The sequence below is a fragment of the Dermacentor albipictus genome, unplaced genomic scaffold (assembly GCF_038994185.2).
Source record: "Dermacentor albipictus isolate Rhodes 1998 colony unplaced genomic scaffold, USDA_Dalb.pri_finalv2 scaffold_22, whole genome shotgun sequence".
NCBI classification, from domain to species: Eukaryota; Metazoa; Arthropoda; class Arachnida; order Ixodida; family Ixodidae; genus Dermacentor; species Dermacentor albipictus.
In genome coordinates this window covers 4,467,501-4,483,517 of record NW_027225576.1, presented here as the reverse complement: position 1 = coordinate 4,483,517, position 16,017 = coordinate 4,467,501, and the positions used below count along the sequence as shown (strand labels likewise).

At 48.6% G+C, this 16,017-nt stretch overlaps 1 protein-coding gene across 1 annotated transcript in view; it reads left to right on the top strand.

Moving 5' to 3' along the window:
• Positions 1-1,308: 1,308 nt before the first annotated feature.
• The window catches only part of LOC139052428 (zinc finger protein sens-like), a 16,047-nt gene continuing 1,338 nt past the window's right edge, over positions 1,309-16,017 (top strand). The window contains exons 1-3 of the mRNA XM_070529523.1: positions 1,309-1,390; positions 2,202-2,497; positions 15,368-15,548. Of these exons, the coding sequence (XP_070385624.1) occupies positions 1,309-1,390; positions 2,202-2,497; positions 15,368-15,548 (559 nt within the window). The remainder of the gene's footprint in view (positions 1,391-2,201; positions 2,498-15,367; positions 15,549-16,017) is intronic.

Genomic DNA, 16,017 nt, shown 5'->3' with positions numbered 1-16,017 from the left:
GTGCAAAATCTAAGCAAAATCTAGAGCTAGATTTTGCTTAGACAGAGGCCTGGATCGGCAAACTTGGGGGATAGGACTCTTTCAGATACATACATAAGACGCAAATTGTGTTTCTGTGGACACAAACAGCTACGACAGCATCGACAATGACGGCGAAAGCTGCAGTGCTGACACCAAAAAGTGTGATTGCAAGGGTCTTCGAGGTGTCCCTGCAGACTGATTGCTATGCTGAGGACACCATCAGCAGTGTTACGCATAGTGCATAAGGTGATGGCCTGAGTCATCTGGTGCATTTTTAATACGATTATCATTATTTGCCTACTTCAGGTGTGTTGAATATCTATCTATCTATCTATCTATCTATCTATCTATCTATCTATCTATCTATCTATCTATCTATCTATCTATCTATCTATCTATCTATCTATCTATCTATCTATCTATCTATCTATCTATCTATCTATCTATCTATCTATCTATCTATCTATCTATCTATCTATCTATCTACTTACGCCGACCCAGTGTCCCAAGTTGTCTACCAGAATGGGTCACTTGGTTGCGGTCGTGATGATGTCATGTTTGTTACATCGTCTTCATTCCAGCTTTGTAACCAGACTCTCGTGATGCCCTCGTCGGCATGCCTCCTACGCCAGCCTAGTAAGCCAAGTTGTCTAATAGCTTGGGCCAATAGATATGTTCTCGTGATGGCGATGCCATCGTGGTCATCGCATCATCCTCATTCAAGCTTCGTCAGTCGTCTCTCGTCATGCGGTCGTCATCACCCCATCGTCGTCGTCAGGCTTCATGATACAGTGGCTACTCCATGGTCGTCATCCGATTGTCCGCATACCGTTGATATGTCATCGTCGTCATTGTGTCGTCGTCATGCATTCGTTGTCATACCCTGGTCGTGATACCATTGCGGTCATTTTGTCGTCGTCATTTTGGCTTCGTCATCCGACTCTTTTAATGTAGTCTTGGCTATACCATGTTTACGTCGTCGTCACGATGTTGCTTTACGATCATTATCCCTTCAATAACGTCATCCCATTGCCTTCATGCCGCCATACTCATGGGCGACCTTGGCAAGCGAGTGCCAAAGCAACGGGGGAGGACACCGATTTAGGTCCCGTATAGCCGAACCAACGGAAGTCTCAGAATGACCACCACAGATGTTAAGTAAACGTGACTTCGGGAATACGGCGTCTCACTACACTGCTCGAATGCTAATCTCATTACCATCGACAATCGTTGTGAGATGAGTTCTGCTGTAATTTAATTCTCTCTTACTCTTCAGGGACATCCACGATGAAGCCGGCCTTCGGTTTCTCCATCGAGGCAATCCTACGAGACACGCACCCCTCAGCCACAGACCAGTTATCTCTCAAAGGTGAGCCCTCCCCGCATCGTGTTCTTCTCCGCAATACTCGCACAGAACTGACGCCGAATTCATCATTCGCAAGCGAAGTTGGTCCAGCGTTGTTGGTGGCCTTCGGCATGCGGCTCTTACTGTCTTTGATCTTCCATACGAGAAACCAGGCGTGAGTGATAGTCCGTGCTCTGACGCAGGCCCATTATGTGCTTTCGTCTTTACACGATGTCAGCAAGTGTGGATGAGTCTTCACCGAACAAGGTTTCCCCAAGGAGAGCGATACCGTAGACATACACGAAGCAAGGCGCCAGACCCGTGCACTAGTCCACAGCAGGGATGCCCATCATTGTATTCCTGCTGCGTCCTTGACAACGCGAGAACGCTCCGCGCTACACTCGAGCAATGTGGGCCGTATGCGAACATGCTTGTCATAATTCCCAAAGCTCACAACTAAGCTCAAGCGTGCGTGCGTGCGTGCGTCTATATCTATTGTCTATATGGCCGCTATGGCCTATATAGCGCGCGCGCACGCGCGCTATATCTTTGCATATGGTCGTTAAACAAGAACCGTGTTCCACGTAAATACCAGAGAAAGCTACGCTTTCTAACCGATTCCCAGAGCGCATGGGATCCGCACATTTCTTGACCCCTTTCAAAGACGCGATGCGCAGTGTTCGCTCCCCACTGTGAAGTAATGCTAGCTCGCCCAAGTCGTAGTCTTGGAGCATTACTAAAGCCTAAGGAGCGTTTCGGCTGCCTGCTTTTTCCCCTCATCGTCTTTTCTCGCCTCGTACCTGCACCGTTTGATAATCGGCGCACGTTCTCGCAGAGGTTGGCGCGAGCGGCGAGCACGAGGCCGACCACGAGCGCATGCCTCACTACCCGTCCCTGGGCGTGGCCGAGCAGTTGGTGCTGCTGCCCCCGACGCCCTGCTACGGCATCCACCACCCATCGCCGCTCGCTGCCGGCCCGCAGGCACACGGAGTGCCCTTCGCAGCGGCGGCAGCGTGCTGCGGGGGATGCCTGTCGCTGCAGCTGCTTTCGTGGGGCGTCTGCCAGCCTCTGACCGCGGCGGCGTTACCGTCGACCGCTGCCGCCGCCAGCTTGCCAGCGCAGCCGGCACAGGTGTGGTATACCAACCCCGAAATGGAGGATCTCCTGCATATATAGAGAATCTATACTGTTGCGAGGAGAACTGACTTTGTCGGTCGTAAATGGGCGTCGCGTTTACAAACGAGATACGACGATGGTGCCAGTATTTTGTTAGCAGTCGCCTTGTGCACGGCTAGTGATTTTATTTCTGTTATCATCGATAAGCTAATCAGTCAAAATAAATTGCCTAAAGTTATATTTACTTGCATAATTGCGTATGCTCAGATGTCAAATTGTACATTACGTTCGAAAACATAATATTTAGCAGTTCCCGGCTCACTACATTTCCCCCAGTTATATTTTTGCTCGTTTCAAAGCAGTGGCGCGAAAAACACGAAAATAGAATGCGAAGTGGAAACGGGCGTACGTGTTTCGCGCGCTAGATACCGGCGTCCTGAAAGGGATTTCAAAGGATCCACAACTGAACTGAACGGCTGACTTCGTGATGACCGGGCGATCGGTGCACTACGCAGACAAAGCACGCATAAAAAAAAAAAACTAGATGGTAACGAGGACACAGCGCATGCTGTCTTGGTGAGCGCGAAAACGGTGTTAATACGTTCATTTAAAAAACGAATTCTCAGGATGACACCGGGTGCGGTGCCGGTGCGGCTAAGCAGTGTTGACGCACCTCCGCATGGGCTCCTGCATTTTTCGGCAATTTTCTGGACACCTGCTTTTATTCATCGAAAACTGTGGCATCGACGGAATCGGCACGGAAGTGGTACCGGAGGATATCAATCTTATGAGCGGTGCGTGGAATTACCGTCATTTTTTGCCGTTTGAAGGTTTCACGCCACGCCAACGGAGCTAACCCTACAAGGCTAAGCGGCCAGCCGAACGCGCGTGACCCGTGACCCGCGGAGCGTGTCCCGTGGCTCGTAAGTGCTCGTGAGCCGCCGCTCGCTCTCTTCGAGAGCGACTCGGCGCTGCCGCTGTGTACCAATGACTGACGCATCCGACGCAGCAAGAACTGCACGAGAACTGAACCAGGAAAACAACAGCATTGAAATGCAGGTGGATACGATACAAGAGCAGCAACAACTGGAAGCGGAGTGGACGTATGACGAGAGCAGCGGAAAGGCGATAAAAATCCAGGAAAAATGGCACACATGGGAGAGGAGAGGCAAGAAGACTCAAGTGCATATAAAACCCACAGCCGAGGAAGCAGACCAACTACGAACGCAGCAAGCCGGAGCAACAATACCTAATGCGGGAAACATGCCACATAATAGAAAACCGAGACTTCCGCCTTTGCCAGTGGACGACACGAAGATCATCTACAGCCCTAAGGCGGGATTACAACTCTCCAAATGGACATTGGTGGCAGTGACACATGCCATCGACCGAGCCAGCAAGTGCATGGTCCCAAAAAGACTTTTATGACAACATCAGGATTCAAGTGCAGCATGTCGAGAATATAATAATCGCAAGTACATCAAACAAAGACATAGCGTACGACATGCTCCCCAGGATCACGAGCATCCAGCTTGGAGGGTCCATTTACGAAGTTACAGCGCATGTCAGGACACCAGAGGGTATCAGCAAAGGCGTAATCTACAACATCCCGCCAGGCACGAGCGAAGAAGAACTACTACAAGGGCTACGAGTATCCGCAAGATACACGGTTCTTGCAACACGCATGCTGGGAAGATCGTCAACAGCACTGATCTACTTCGACGGACCACACGTCCCATACAACATCATATATAAGTGCTGTGACTACCGCTGCAAACCATTCACGAAATCCGTGCAATACTGCAGAACCTGCGGAGAACTAAAGCACCGGCAAGATATCTGCACGAAACCCCTTATCAACTTCTGCTACATATGCGGGATGGAAAATCAACCGGAAGACCATGACTGCCAACCCAGTTGTAAAATCTGTCAACAACCCCATGAGACAGCAGGAAAGGAGTGCCGACATAAACTGGAACCAAATCCACCCCCGTACAAGATCAGACTGCAATGGGAAAACAAGATCCAAGAGCAGCAACGCTGATGGAACTCAAATTCAGACTCGGACTTCCCGGCACTATCCGTATCAAGCAGTAGCTCACTACACAGTCCACGAAGATCCAGAAGTGACTCCAAATCAACAGGCGGTCAAGCAAACGATGGAGCCCGGTCAAGATCACGATCTGGATCCCGTACACGCAACTCACAAAAGCGAGTCACGAATGCAGACGCTGCAGGAGGAAACACACGAGTACAAGAACCCACGGAAACCGACCAAGATCTGCGAGCACAACTCCAAAATCAGCAAGTCCTCATTGACCAGCTCATACAAAGATGCAAAGAACAAAACAGCGCCAATCAAGCCTCGAAACCTCAAGGAATGCCAAACATCCCACCGCCCCTTACGGAAGAAAGAATCAAGGAAATTGTAAAAATGGAGGTGCATAAGCAGGTCCAGGAGGCCATGAGCACTTTTGCAAAGGAGATAACACAACAGCTCCAGCAACACATAACCGCTCAGCTGGCCCCTATCCATGCTACCCTCCAAGACCTCAGCAACTTCGTGTCCTATGCCAAGCAGAACCACGTAACGAACGCCACAGTAGAAAAGCTACTCAACAATACCGACACGGCTCGAAAAAAAAGCACGTAAAGACCTCCACAATGCAGCCAGACCGGAATCCATGGCCCAGGGCGAAAACAACGATATCGAACAAGATGGCGAGTAATATCGAGAAGAGATTACCACAACTACCAATGAAGCTGTGGCAATGGAACTGTCGCTCTATCCGAACCAAAAGAACAAACCTCCAAGAACTGACCAAACTGGAATAACCAGATATGATCGCTATCCAAGAAACTTATCACACCAATCTGCGCATACAGGGATATGATATACACACCGGATCTCGTAGAACAGCCATCCTGACGAAGAAAAATCTCACCACGCAAGATCACGCAATCTAGGGAACATCCGTGGAACACACCCTAGTGGAAGTGTTACCTGAGAAGAAGACACACCAAAGACTATACGTACTATGCTTATATAGTCCACCCAGGGATCCGTTATCCGACTTTGTAAACTTCATCACGCAAGCCAGAAGACTATCTAAAGGCCATAAACTCGTAATAATGGGGGATTTTAATGCCCCCCACACAGCATGGGGTTACCAGCACACGACCAAGAAAGGAGCGCGAGTGCACGATTCGTCGCAACAGAATCACCTCACCCTCTGGAATGATCCGAAACTAACGACTAGAATAGGCAACAGTGTGTCCAGGGATAAAAATCCCGACCTCACCTTTACAATAGAAATAACCAACGCGGAATGGACCCGACTGGAAGAAAATCTCGGCAGCGACCACCACATCCTCCAGCTTGAAATCCTGCACCATAAGAAGCCGAGCAGAACCGGAACGGCAAGGCTGACGGACTGGAAGGCCTTCCGAGAACATGACATCGAAGAAAACATCGAAAATATTGAAGAGTGGCTCGCCGAAATGGTCAAGATGGCGGAGAAGACACGAAAGTCATCCAACTCACAATGGACACGCCGGCCGTAGACTTTCACCTCCTACATCTTTGGGATGCCAGAAGAGGACTACTGAAGTGATGGAAAAAAAATGAAGCTTAACCGCAAACTTCAGAAACGGATCGCTCACATAACAAAGCAAGCAGAAGAATACGGAGATAAAGTGAGCAGTCAGAACTGGCATAAGCTGTGCGACGAGCTTCAAGGCACACTCAGCACGAAGAAGACCTGGCATATACTGCGAGCCCTTCTAGCTACCACCAAAACCAAGAGCCAACAAAGACATGACCTCAAGACAATCATGAACTCCCATTCAGGAACTGAGAAACACATTCTGGAAGTAATCAAACGTAAACTTGTCGGAGACAATGCCCCCAAGGTTACCGATCCCCGACCGTAGAAAGGCGAACCAAACCTCACCCTCCACAGCCCCTTCACGCTTCCTGAACTCCATGCCGCTCTTGCCAAATCGACCCGTAACACACCGCCGGGAAATGACAAGGTGACGAACAAGGTCCTACGAAACCTCCCAGACAAGGCCCTATATGGAATCCTCGACTACATGAATAACTGCTGGGAAAAAGGTGAGCTCCCGGCAGAATGGAAGCACACAGAAGTCATTATGATCCCAAAACACAACAAGCCACTACAAATCAGCAACCTACGGCCCATCTCCCTTACTTCCTGCGCTGGAAAGCTTCTCGAACACATGGTTCACGATCGCCTCACCACATACCTCGAAGACTCAGGACTCATGCCTGACACAATGTTTGGCTTCCGACAGCTCCTCTCAGCACAAGATATACTACTACAGCTCAAGGAAGACCTCTTGGACTACCTAGAACGCCACAAAAAGTTCTCTATTTTAACAATAGATGTAAAAGGAGCCTTCGATAATGTGAAGCATGAAGCAATTCTCCAGAACCTCCAAAACACCAACTGCGGAATCCGGACCTACCAATACGTCCTCAAAGGTCGCACGGCTACGGTGGGTATCGGCAACATCCGAAGCGACAGGTTCGATATGCCCAACAAAGGAACTCCACAAGGGTCAGCAATTTCACCTTTGCTGTTTAATCTCGCCATGATTAGGCTCCCGCAACAACTAGATGGCATGGAAGGTTTAGGATATGCAATATACGCCATCGACATAACGTTATAGACAAAAGCGCCCGCAACCGGCCAACAGCAAAATACCCTCCAAGAGGCAATCGATCACATACAACAGTACCTCTCAAGATGCGGTCTCCAGTGCGCCCCCGAAAAATCAGAGCTCCTTATCCTCAAGGCAAGGACCCGGGAAAGACCACCAGCCTACGTCGCTCCAGATCCCAAGGTCAGACTCAATGGAATGGACATCCCTCACGTTCGCTCCCTCCGCGTCCTTGGCCTCATAATACATAAAGATGGTTCTGGCGCAGCTACACTTCCGAAGCTTCAGAAGACCCTAACACAAGTAACCCATCTCATTCGGCGTATAACCACCCAAAGAACAGGACTTAAAGAGCAAGAAACCGTCCAATTAATTTAAGCACTCCTTATAAGCCGCATCACATATGGCACCCCGTATCTACTCCTCAAGAAAGCTGAAATTGAAAAAAACTCAACAACATCATCAGAAAAGCAATCAATAGCGCACTAGGACTTCCCAGTACGACCTCAACCACGACACTCCTCAAACATGGCCTCCATAACACCTGGGAAGAAATGAGTGAAGCGCACAGAGCCAGCCAGCTGGAACGCCTTAAGCTGACTCAAACAGGCAGAGCAGTACTTCGCAAACTCGCATACAGCGAAAACTTCATAGCAGACTCAGACGCGAAAGCCAGATTGCCGCCACTTCTTCGTGACTCTATCTCAGTCGCTCCAATAGCTCGCAACATGCCACAAACACAGAAGACAAGCAAGGGTTAGAGCGCTCAGCAAGAAATACTCAAAGAACCTCAACACGAGATATACAGATGCGGCAAAATACCCAGGTAGGAGAGCATACACAATTACCATGACTAACAACCTAGGGAATGAGCTAGTCGCTGCCACCATACCGGCCAGAAATCCAGAAACGGCGGAGGAAGTGGCCATCGACCTCGGCATCGCCACATGCAAAAACACAGCAATCATTTTGAGCGACTCGCAAACGGCATGTAGAAACCTACGAAAAGGCCGAATTTCTGCCGCAGCAGTGAAGATTCTAAAAGAAATAACAAGGCGCCAAGAACAACCCGAAACCTACGTCGCATGGACCCCAAGCCACGAACACCTGGCAGGAAACGAAGCAGCACATGCTGTCGCCCGAGAGCATACCAGCGGGAATTTCCTGCAGCACGGTCTCCGGAAAGCGACGAGGGTGGAGGACGTTTCCATCAACTACGCCGCAATATTGCAACATTACCGACTGGAAAAAAGAGAATATCCTCTACCACATCCAAAATTAAGCAAGGAAGAAACCACCGCCCTCCGTAGACTACAAACGAATACGTATGTCCATGGAATTATCATGCACCGGATGCACCCCACCAAATTCTCATACCTATGCCGATATTGTGAGGTACCAGACACCCTGCAACACATGGTGTTTGTGTGCCCACGCCGCGAGAACAACAGTGAAGATGATGCCTCAGAACCGCTACAAGCGATCGAAGAAACGTGGGAGGCAATGTTAAAGGCACAGAGCCTGGAAGATCAGCGAAGTCTGGTGGACCGGGCCTGGGCTGCGGCATTAGCCAACGGCTTTCTGGACTAAGAGAGCCGCCCACCTATTGATAGGGCGAAGAAAGAACAATTTCTCGCTGTTTCTCGCAACAAATGTTCATTCCTCCTCCTCCTCAAGATGACACCAGTTCTGAAGTATTAATTCCTCAACTTTGCGGACAAATGCATTGGCGTTCTAGTTACCTTCTTAACAAAACGTCGTTTTATGCATTGAAGCATAAAAGGAACTAGTTCGGGAATTAATATCTCGAAACTGATCTGATCCCGAGAATTCGTTCCAAGGGGATCCGCCTTGCGAACTCCACGGCTAGAATTCATTGTAAATTGCAATATGGGCCATAAGGTAATTGGTTAGAAAGTTTATTCGTGAATTTTTGTTTCATGCATTTAAATATTTTGCGCAGTAGTGTCCGCCGCTTCGCTTTGACCATCTCATGAAATAGAATTATCCTATCTGCCATAGGCAACCTTTAAGAATTTTCGAAAGTGTTCGCTTAAACACCCTGTCTACGTAGTGGCGCTCTTTGGCCATATCTCGCCCTTGCGCTAATAAAAACCATATTTTATTATGGTAAATGCATATGTGCGCTCGGGCACTGGTGTACAAGATTTAGATTTCCTATGGCCGGTGTCACCGCACAAAAAAAAAAAGAAAAATAGAATAAGGGCGTACACTGACGCCGATATTGCCCTCGTCCCTGCTGGTCTCCTATATGCAGGGATAGGCAGCTTAATTAGACAGTTCATCTGAAGTGTGAGCGCCAGAAGAGCATATATATTCACCTGCTACGCCGACATTAAAGGGACCCTCAACAGGCTCAGTCTCAATTTTCGGTTACGCAGAGAAGGTTTTAAAGTGCCGCCCGTTCTACCGCAAGAATGTTTTTAAACGGTTATAGCGGAGATAAGCGAGTGAAATGTTGAGATGCGCTGGCGCGAGAGGTACCCTCCACTCACCAGAGGTTCCCTCCCGTAGCACCGACCGCAAGCGAACATCGACGTCCTCTCACATAGAAAGTGAGGGTTCACGTTACGCCCCGACTTACGCCTCCTCCTTTCTCTCCCTTGTCTGGCGACGAATTTTAGGAGGCAGTTTCGTGACCTCTTCGCTTCACGGCAATCCCAGAGTTCACGTTGCCGTTGTTCATTTGTGATTTGCAGGCGTATTGCGCGCTTGACGCGAAGGCGACGACGCAGTGACGTCGTTTCTGTTGGCAGGGAGAGTGGCTCCTCCGAGATTAAGGGCGGGCGGGATATATATCCTTTCGACTCCCGGCTGCATTTTTTTTTCTTTTGTGGCGTTACACCGGCGTAATGTATACTGTAGGCAAAGTTGACACATGACGGTCGCAACCGGGTGATCGACGCATCGCGCCTGTTTGTGTGCGATGCCCAAACCTGGTGAGGGTTCGCGCGAAGCGACGTGAGATAAGGTCATACAGTGCGACACTCGTGATCCTCAATTAGCGGCAGCTCACTCGGCTTCATTTTTACGACCCCGCCGACAAGCACCGTCGCGCTTCGTTTCCTGGCAACGACTATGTCCGGTGCGCGCCGCATCTCTCGTTCAAGGTTTGTAGTAGTCGTGGAAAAAGACAATGCGTAGCAGTGCCCAAATATCTCTGAGAGATACGGAAGGCAAAGTGCGCGAGATTACGCTTACGTTGAGTAGCATTGTAGGAAGCGCGATATTTTGCGACTCGCATTTTTCACGGCGGTATAGCTGCGCTTGCTATGCAAAGGTCCTTAAGCAGAATTCAGACCTATAGTTCAAAATTACTAAAGCGCGAAGCGAAATAGAAGAAGAAGCGCGATACATGCGCCGCTTCGCGAATGCATCTACCCTCTCTCCGCACCTGACATGTTTACGCGTTTCATATTGTACACATTCGTGTCCGGTATGCAAATGAGTACTCCAGAAATTCACAAAAAAATTAAACTATGGGGTTTTACGTGCCAAAACCACTTTATGATTATGAGGCACGCCGTAGTGGGGGACTCCGGAAATTTCGACCAACTGGGGTTCTTTAACGTGCACCTAAATCTAATTGCGCGGGTGTTATCGCATTTCGCCCCCATCTAAATGCGGCCGCTGTGGCCGGGATTCGATCCCGCGACCTTGTGCTCAGCAGCCTAACACCATAGCCACTGAGCAACCACGGCGGGTCAGAAACTCGCAAAGTAAATTAAGTTTCGCGAAAGGGAAAGCTGCTTCACCTTGTAGATTTCTATACAAGTCACGTGCTTTATGTTCCTGCGACTAAAACAAAACTTTCTTTTCTTTCTCGTTTTCGTTCCCGCTCGGCGAAAACAATTTAGTTCAGGTTCAACCCCGGAACGAAAACATAACAATTCAAACCGGTTCGATATGGTTCAAGTTAATTTGCACCGCCAAAGAATAATGATGGCAAACCAGCTTAAATTTGTCTTGTACAAAAGATTACCCGTGTTGTTCCAAAGGCCGCACGCAGTTAGTAGGTGCAAAAGAAATGTGAATCCGTCACCATTGCAGAAGCCTACTTGAAGCGAAGCTTTAGTGAGAGGGAGCACAATATATTGAGGAAACCTAGAGAGTCCCGTAGCCTGCTACTCTTCTTTAAGGATCGAGAGAAAAAAAAGAGGAGAGAAAGAAGGGTAATGAGATGTGATAATGAGGATAGCCAATAGAATGTGAGTACATACGCGCTCATGACCAAATGTCCCATTCACAGTCTTCAATCTAAGCTGGCGTTGACTAAAATTTTTGAGAGAGCCGCTCACTTCGTTGATATTATATGTCCTAGCTGCCAAGTCCCCAGTAGCACTTTTTTGCTCAACGGCTTGCAAGCTGCTGAATAAGAGGCGTGCCGTGCGCATAGTAGTGACAAGGAACAATGTTCTCACTTTGCACACATCGCAGTTTCACAAGCCCACGCTTCGGATTCGATGCAAATATTCTCGCGTAAAGAAAACACCTTGTCTGGGCAGGCAGTTCGCCTGACTATACGTTAGATGCCACACGGCATCCGAAGTGCCCCATGGAGATCGAGCTTATAACTTGACGTTCGTGGCGAATTTCGTGTACCTGTCGCTTTTCGCACTGCCTAGTCGATAAAAGAATTGCTGTCCACCCTTGAGAATGGCATGGTGACAAACATGCGTCATATAAGGTCATTTTTTACTTTTGTGTGAGCAAGATCATTCCCGTATGCAACGAGATGGCTCTTTCATTAAAATGGTGTCGCAGCTTTGCCCGAAATGCGAAGCATCGAATGCGATAGCAATGTAATAAACAGCTAAACGAAGTAAGGATAGTAGTTTTATCGGCCGTATATACTTGCAAACATTCGCTTACTAACTAAATAGCTAAATTAACAAGGATGTTGTCAGCGCGCACAGACAAATATGAACACATCACACTCGATGCGCACGGACACTCGCTGTCAAAATGCTGGCGTGAGGTAGCGCGGCAGCAGCAGCGAGCGAAGTGACCTTCGTGCTGTCTATCGCTTCAACGCAAACTGAGAGGCGAGAGCTCAGCACGCACAAAGGTATGAAAGAGAGAGAGCGAAGGGAAGAAGGAAAGGCAGGGAGGTTACCAGACTGAGTCCAGTTTGCTACCCTACAAGTGGGGAGGGGAATGGGGAGTGAAAGGGAGAGAGAGAAAACTTCGGTGTAGGATGTCTATAGTCGGGCACTCAAGTCTGTTGCCTTCAGGTAGTGAAAAAGCGCTCGAACTGGTAAAGTTTCGAAGTTTCGAATTGCTGAGTTTCGAAGGTATGAGCCGTCGAAACGCCTAAACTCTGCCATCAAGCAGATAGCATTCAAGATATGGCGCGAGCGGCCGTGGAATAAGCAGTACAACGTCACCGCCCCCCTTGCTCTCCTCCCCCGGACCCTAGCGCGCGACGGAAGACGAAAACGTGCCGCGCGACTGCCCGCTCGAGGCACTTTTTATTATTATTATTATTCTATGCAACTACCTGGCTCTTGGCCAATCCCCTAAAGTGGGTATATGCCACTGATAGGCTACATCTACATATACATGTGCACTTTGCGTGCATTCGCGGGCTTTTCCCACGCTTGGAAAAACACTTTTATGTAGCACGTATTGAGGAACAGTAAGCTGTATCGGGAGTTTTTCATGTTGCTCCACAATTTTCTCATTGACCTTTTTCCTGTAACTATAATATTTGAAAAGCTGATTAATTAATTAAGACGAATTATGTAATTAAGCGGAATGCAAGAAAGACTAATCTCAGTATCTCCAAGCGACGGCAAACATCGTTACCTTGGTTCTGTCCAGCTACGTGGCATTTGCATACTTTAAATGATTGGCTCAAGTTACATGGGGACTCCTGATTTATACTGTTCAGCGTCGTATGTACAAGCTGTATGTCGTGATTTATTGTTTTCTCACGCCCAACAAAGATGTGACAACTGGCGCTACTTTGCCGATAAAATTCTGCGACATATAAGCCGGAGCTTCCCGTGGTACCTACCTTGCAGCTGCATAAGTATCGCGTACGTCAAATATTTGAAATTGTAGAAAATCAAAGCCGCTGAATATAGTGCGGGCTTTCATTTGCAGGTCTATGCGCTTTAGAGATTCATGTGAGGCGGCATTATATGTACGACGTTTGTGCAGTGATTTATTGATTTCTTAAAGCGAAGCTTTCTATGTCTCACTGATTCGTCCGTGAGCGCCGAAAACGCACTGCAGGAAAGCTAACTTACACATCTACGTGGAACACTACATTCGCAGTACCGCGCCAGCGTCGACTGGCCGACCGGTCAGAGCCTGATAACGGCGCGAAGGGACGAGCTCAGCAAGAGTTAGCGCATGCACACGAAGTTCACTGGAAGTGCATGTCACGTCTGCTAGGCATGACACCACCCCTGCCGCGATTAACTGCGCTTCCCTGCTTATCGGAGACAGCAAGTGCGCGTGAATACGGGCTCGTCTAAGAATCTAGAAAAAAAAATTCAAGAGAGAGAGCGAATCAACTTTTGTGCTGAGCCCTTAGTGACGGTTGGTGCGCGCTGGCACCAGATGGGGTGGAACCTTCTTCTCAGGTCCCATATGTGTCCAGCAGTTCCTGGCCCCTAGCCGCCAGCGCGAGCTAAAGCCGCTTTCTTAAAGAATGATGGTTGAACGCCACACTGCCCAGACGAACTGCACATATCTGCTTTGCATTCCGCACGTCACGCAATGCATTCCCGGCCGTCACCATGGGTAGGCCGCGGGTGCAGGACGGGTGCAGCGCGCAAGGCAATACTGTGCAAGTGTGTGCGTGTAATCCACCCCTACATGATCTAAAATAAAGGCTGTGCAACTTAACTAAATGTGTCTTCATTCAATATAAACGTTCAAAATATAAAATCCTAAACAAGCAATCAAGTCACATATGCATAGCATCGGGTCGCTCCGCATTTCCTGGGTTCGTTGCGTGGTCGTTGGCTTTGGACCTGGATTAAGTTTGCCCCATTGGGGGAAAGCTTCGCGTTGAACAATAGTTCTTTAAGAAAGGGGCTTTGATTTTTTTACGCAGAACGTCGGCGCGCTCACTTCTAGTATTTATTGGTCAACATGCAGTGGTACAATAGCCCGTTTAATCGGTGACACCGCACCGAAGGACGGGACTAAGACGTGACCTAAATCTATGTACACGGGCGTTTTCGCATTTGGCCCACATCGAAATGCAGCCGCCGTGGCCGGGACTCGATCCCGCGACCTGGCGCTTAGCGGCCTCACCATAGCCACAAAGCAACCACGGCGGCTAGAAAGTTTCGATTTAAAGATCACGTTGCGAAAGCGCATGTCAGAAGCAATATGTCATTTCTATTGCACTTAATTCAACTTACATACCAGTCCGAGCAAACGCCATCACCCAGCTAGGAAGCACTTGTATTTTTGAACGATCATAGATAATTTTGAACGATCATATATTACTAACATTCACCCCCCCCCCCCCTGCCCCTGACGCGATGCGCGGCAAACCGTATTAACGGTGCTGGTACTTCTAGAATCGCGGGAAATTGGCATGTATTTACAAATGAGGTAGCATAATTGAGGCACAAGTGCAAACAATGCATGGATGAAAAGCTCCAGAAAAGGTGGCCAGCCTGAACCGAAAACCATTATTTCTTTCTTTAAGTTTCACTCCGAGGTGAAAAAAAAATCGTAAGGTTGTGCGATTGAATTCCGTTTCGATCAAAAATAAAGTTTCTTTTTCTTCCGTCTTCCGTACAGTTACGGTTCCATACTCTGGTTCCTGCCCTTCGATCTGTCGAATAATTCGCTCTATAACCACGCATACCATCTGCTGAGCCCCTGATTTCGTGAAAGAGAAACGTTCGTGCAATTTGCGTTTTTTTTTTCTGTAGCTTCGTGCCACAACCTTCGGGTCAACTTTCCCTAGACCTAGCTTCCCTGGACACTTTCATTCGTGATCAGGGAAATTAGGGCAGAATTCACAAAGAGTTTCGTTCGTAAAAGCTGTTTGCTTATATTGACCTGCGCTTATAACATCCCCATCACCACGATTGGCTACCCCGTTGACTCCTACGCAAAATTACAGAATAAGAACGAGATGCTAGCCCGAGCAACGCTTCGGCTAGAGTGCAGACGACGTTACAAGCTGTGCGTCGTCTCGCGCAGGCCAAGGCGGCGGCCGAGCGCTGCTTCTCGTGCGGCCAGTGCGGCAAGCGCTTCAAGCGCTCCTCGACGCTGTCCACGCACCTGCTCATCCACTCGGACACGAGGCCCTACCCGTGCCACTTCTGCGGCAAGCGCTTCCACCAGAAGTCCGACATGAAGAAGCACACCTACATACACACCGGTGGGTGGTGCGCCATGCTCTCGCGCATGCAGATTCCCTGAGCGAGAATTTAGCGAGTGAAGGCGTTGTTCAATTTGTGACATCTGGGCCGGTCTCTTAAATTGCTTTGTGTCGCGTATGTTCACGCTGTCCTTTTGTCACGGCCGCATTTATCGCGTAGTAACCGAGCTTGTAACGTAGAGACGAAGTTCGTGGAAGCCATAGTGAGAACCTTGTGGTATAATAGGCTGTACGATATATACAAAGATTCTCGTTCAGTTCTCAGCGTCGATGGATTGCCTTGAACACCTTTCGTGAATTTTTCCCAGTGATTAGGCCCGAAACTTCAGTAAGAAACAATATTCGTGCACGATTTTATATGGCACAAGCTAAGCCAATCTGTGTATCGGTTTAATAGCGTAATTAAATAATTGTTGAAAGAGTATCCGACTGTATACCGTCATGGTTACTGCGACTTTTTTATTCCTGA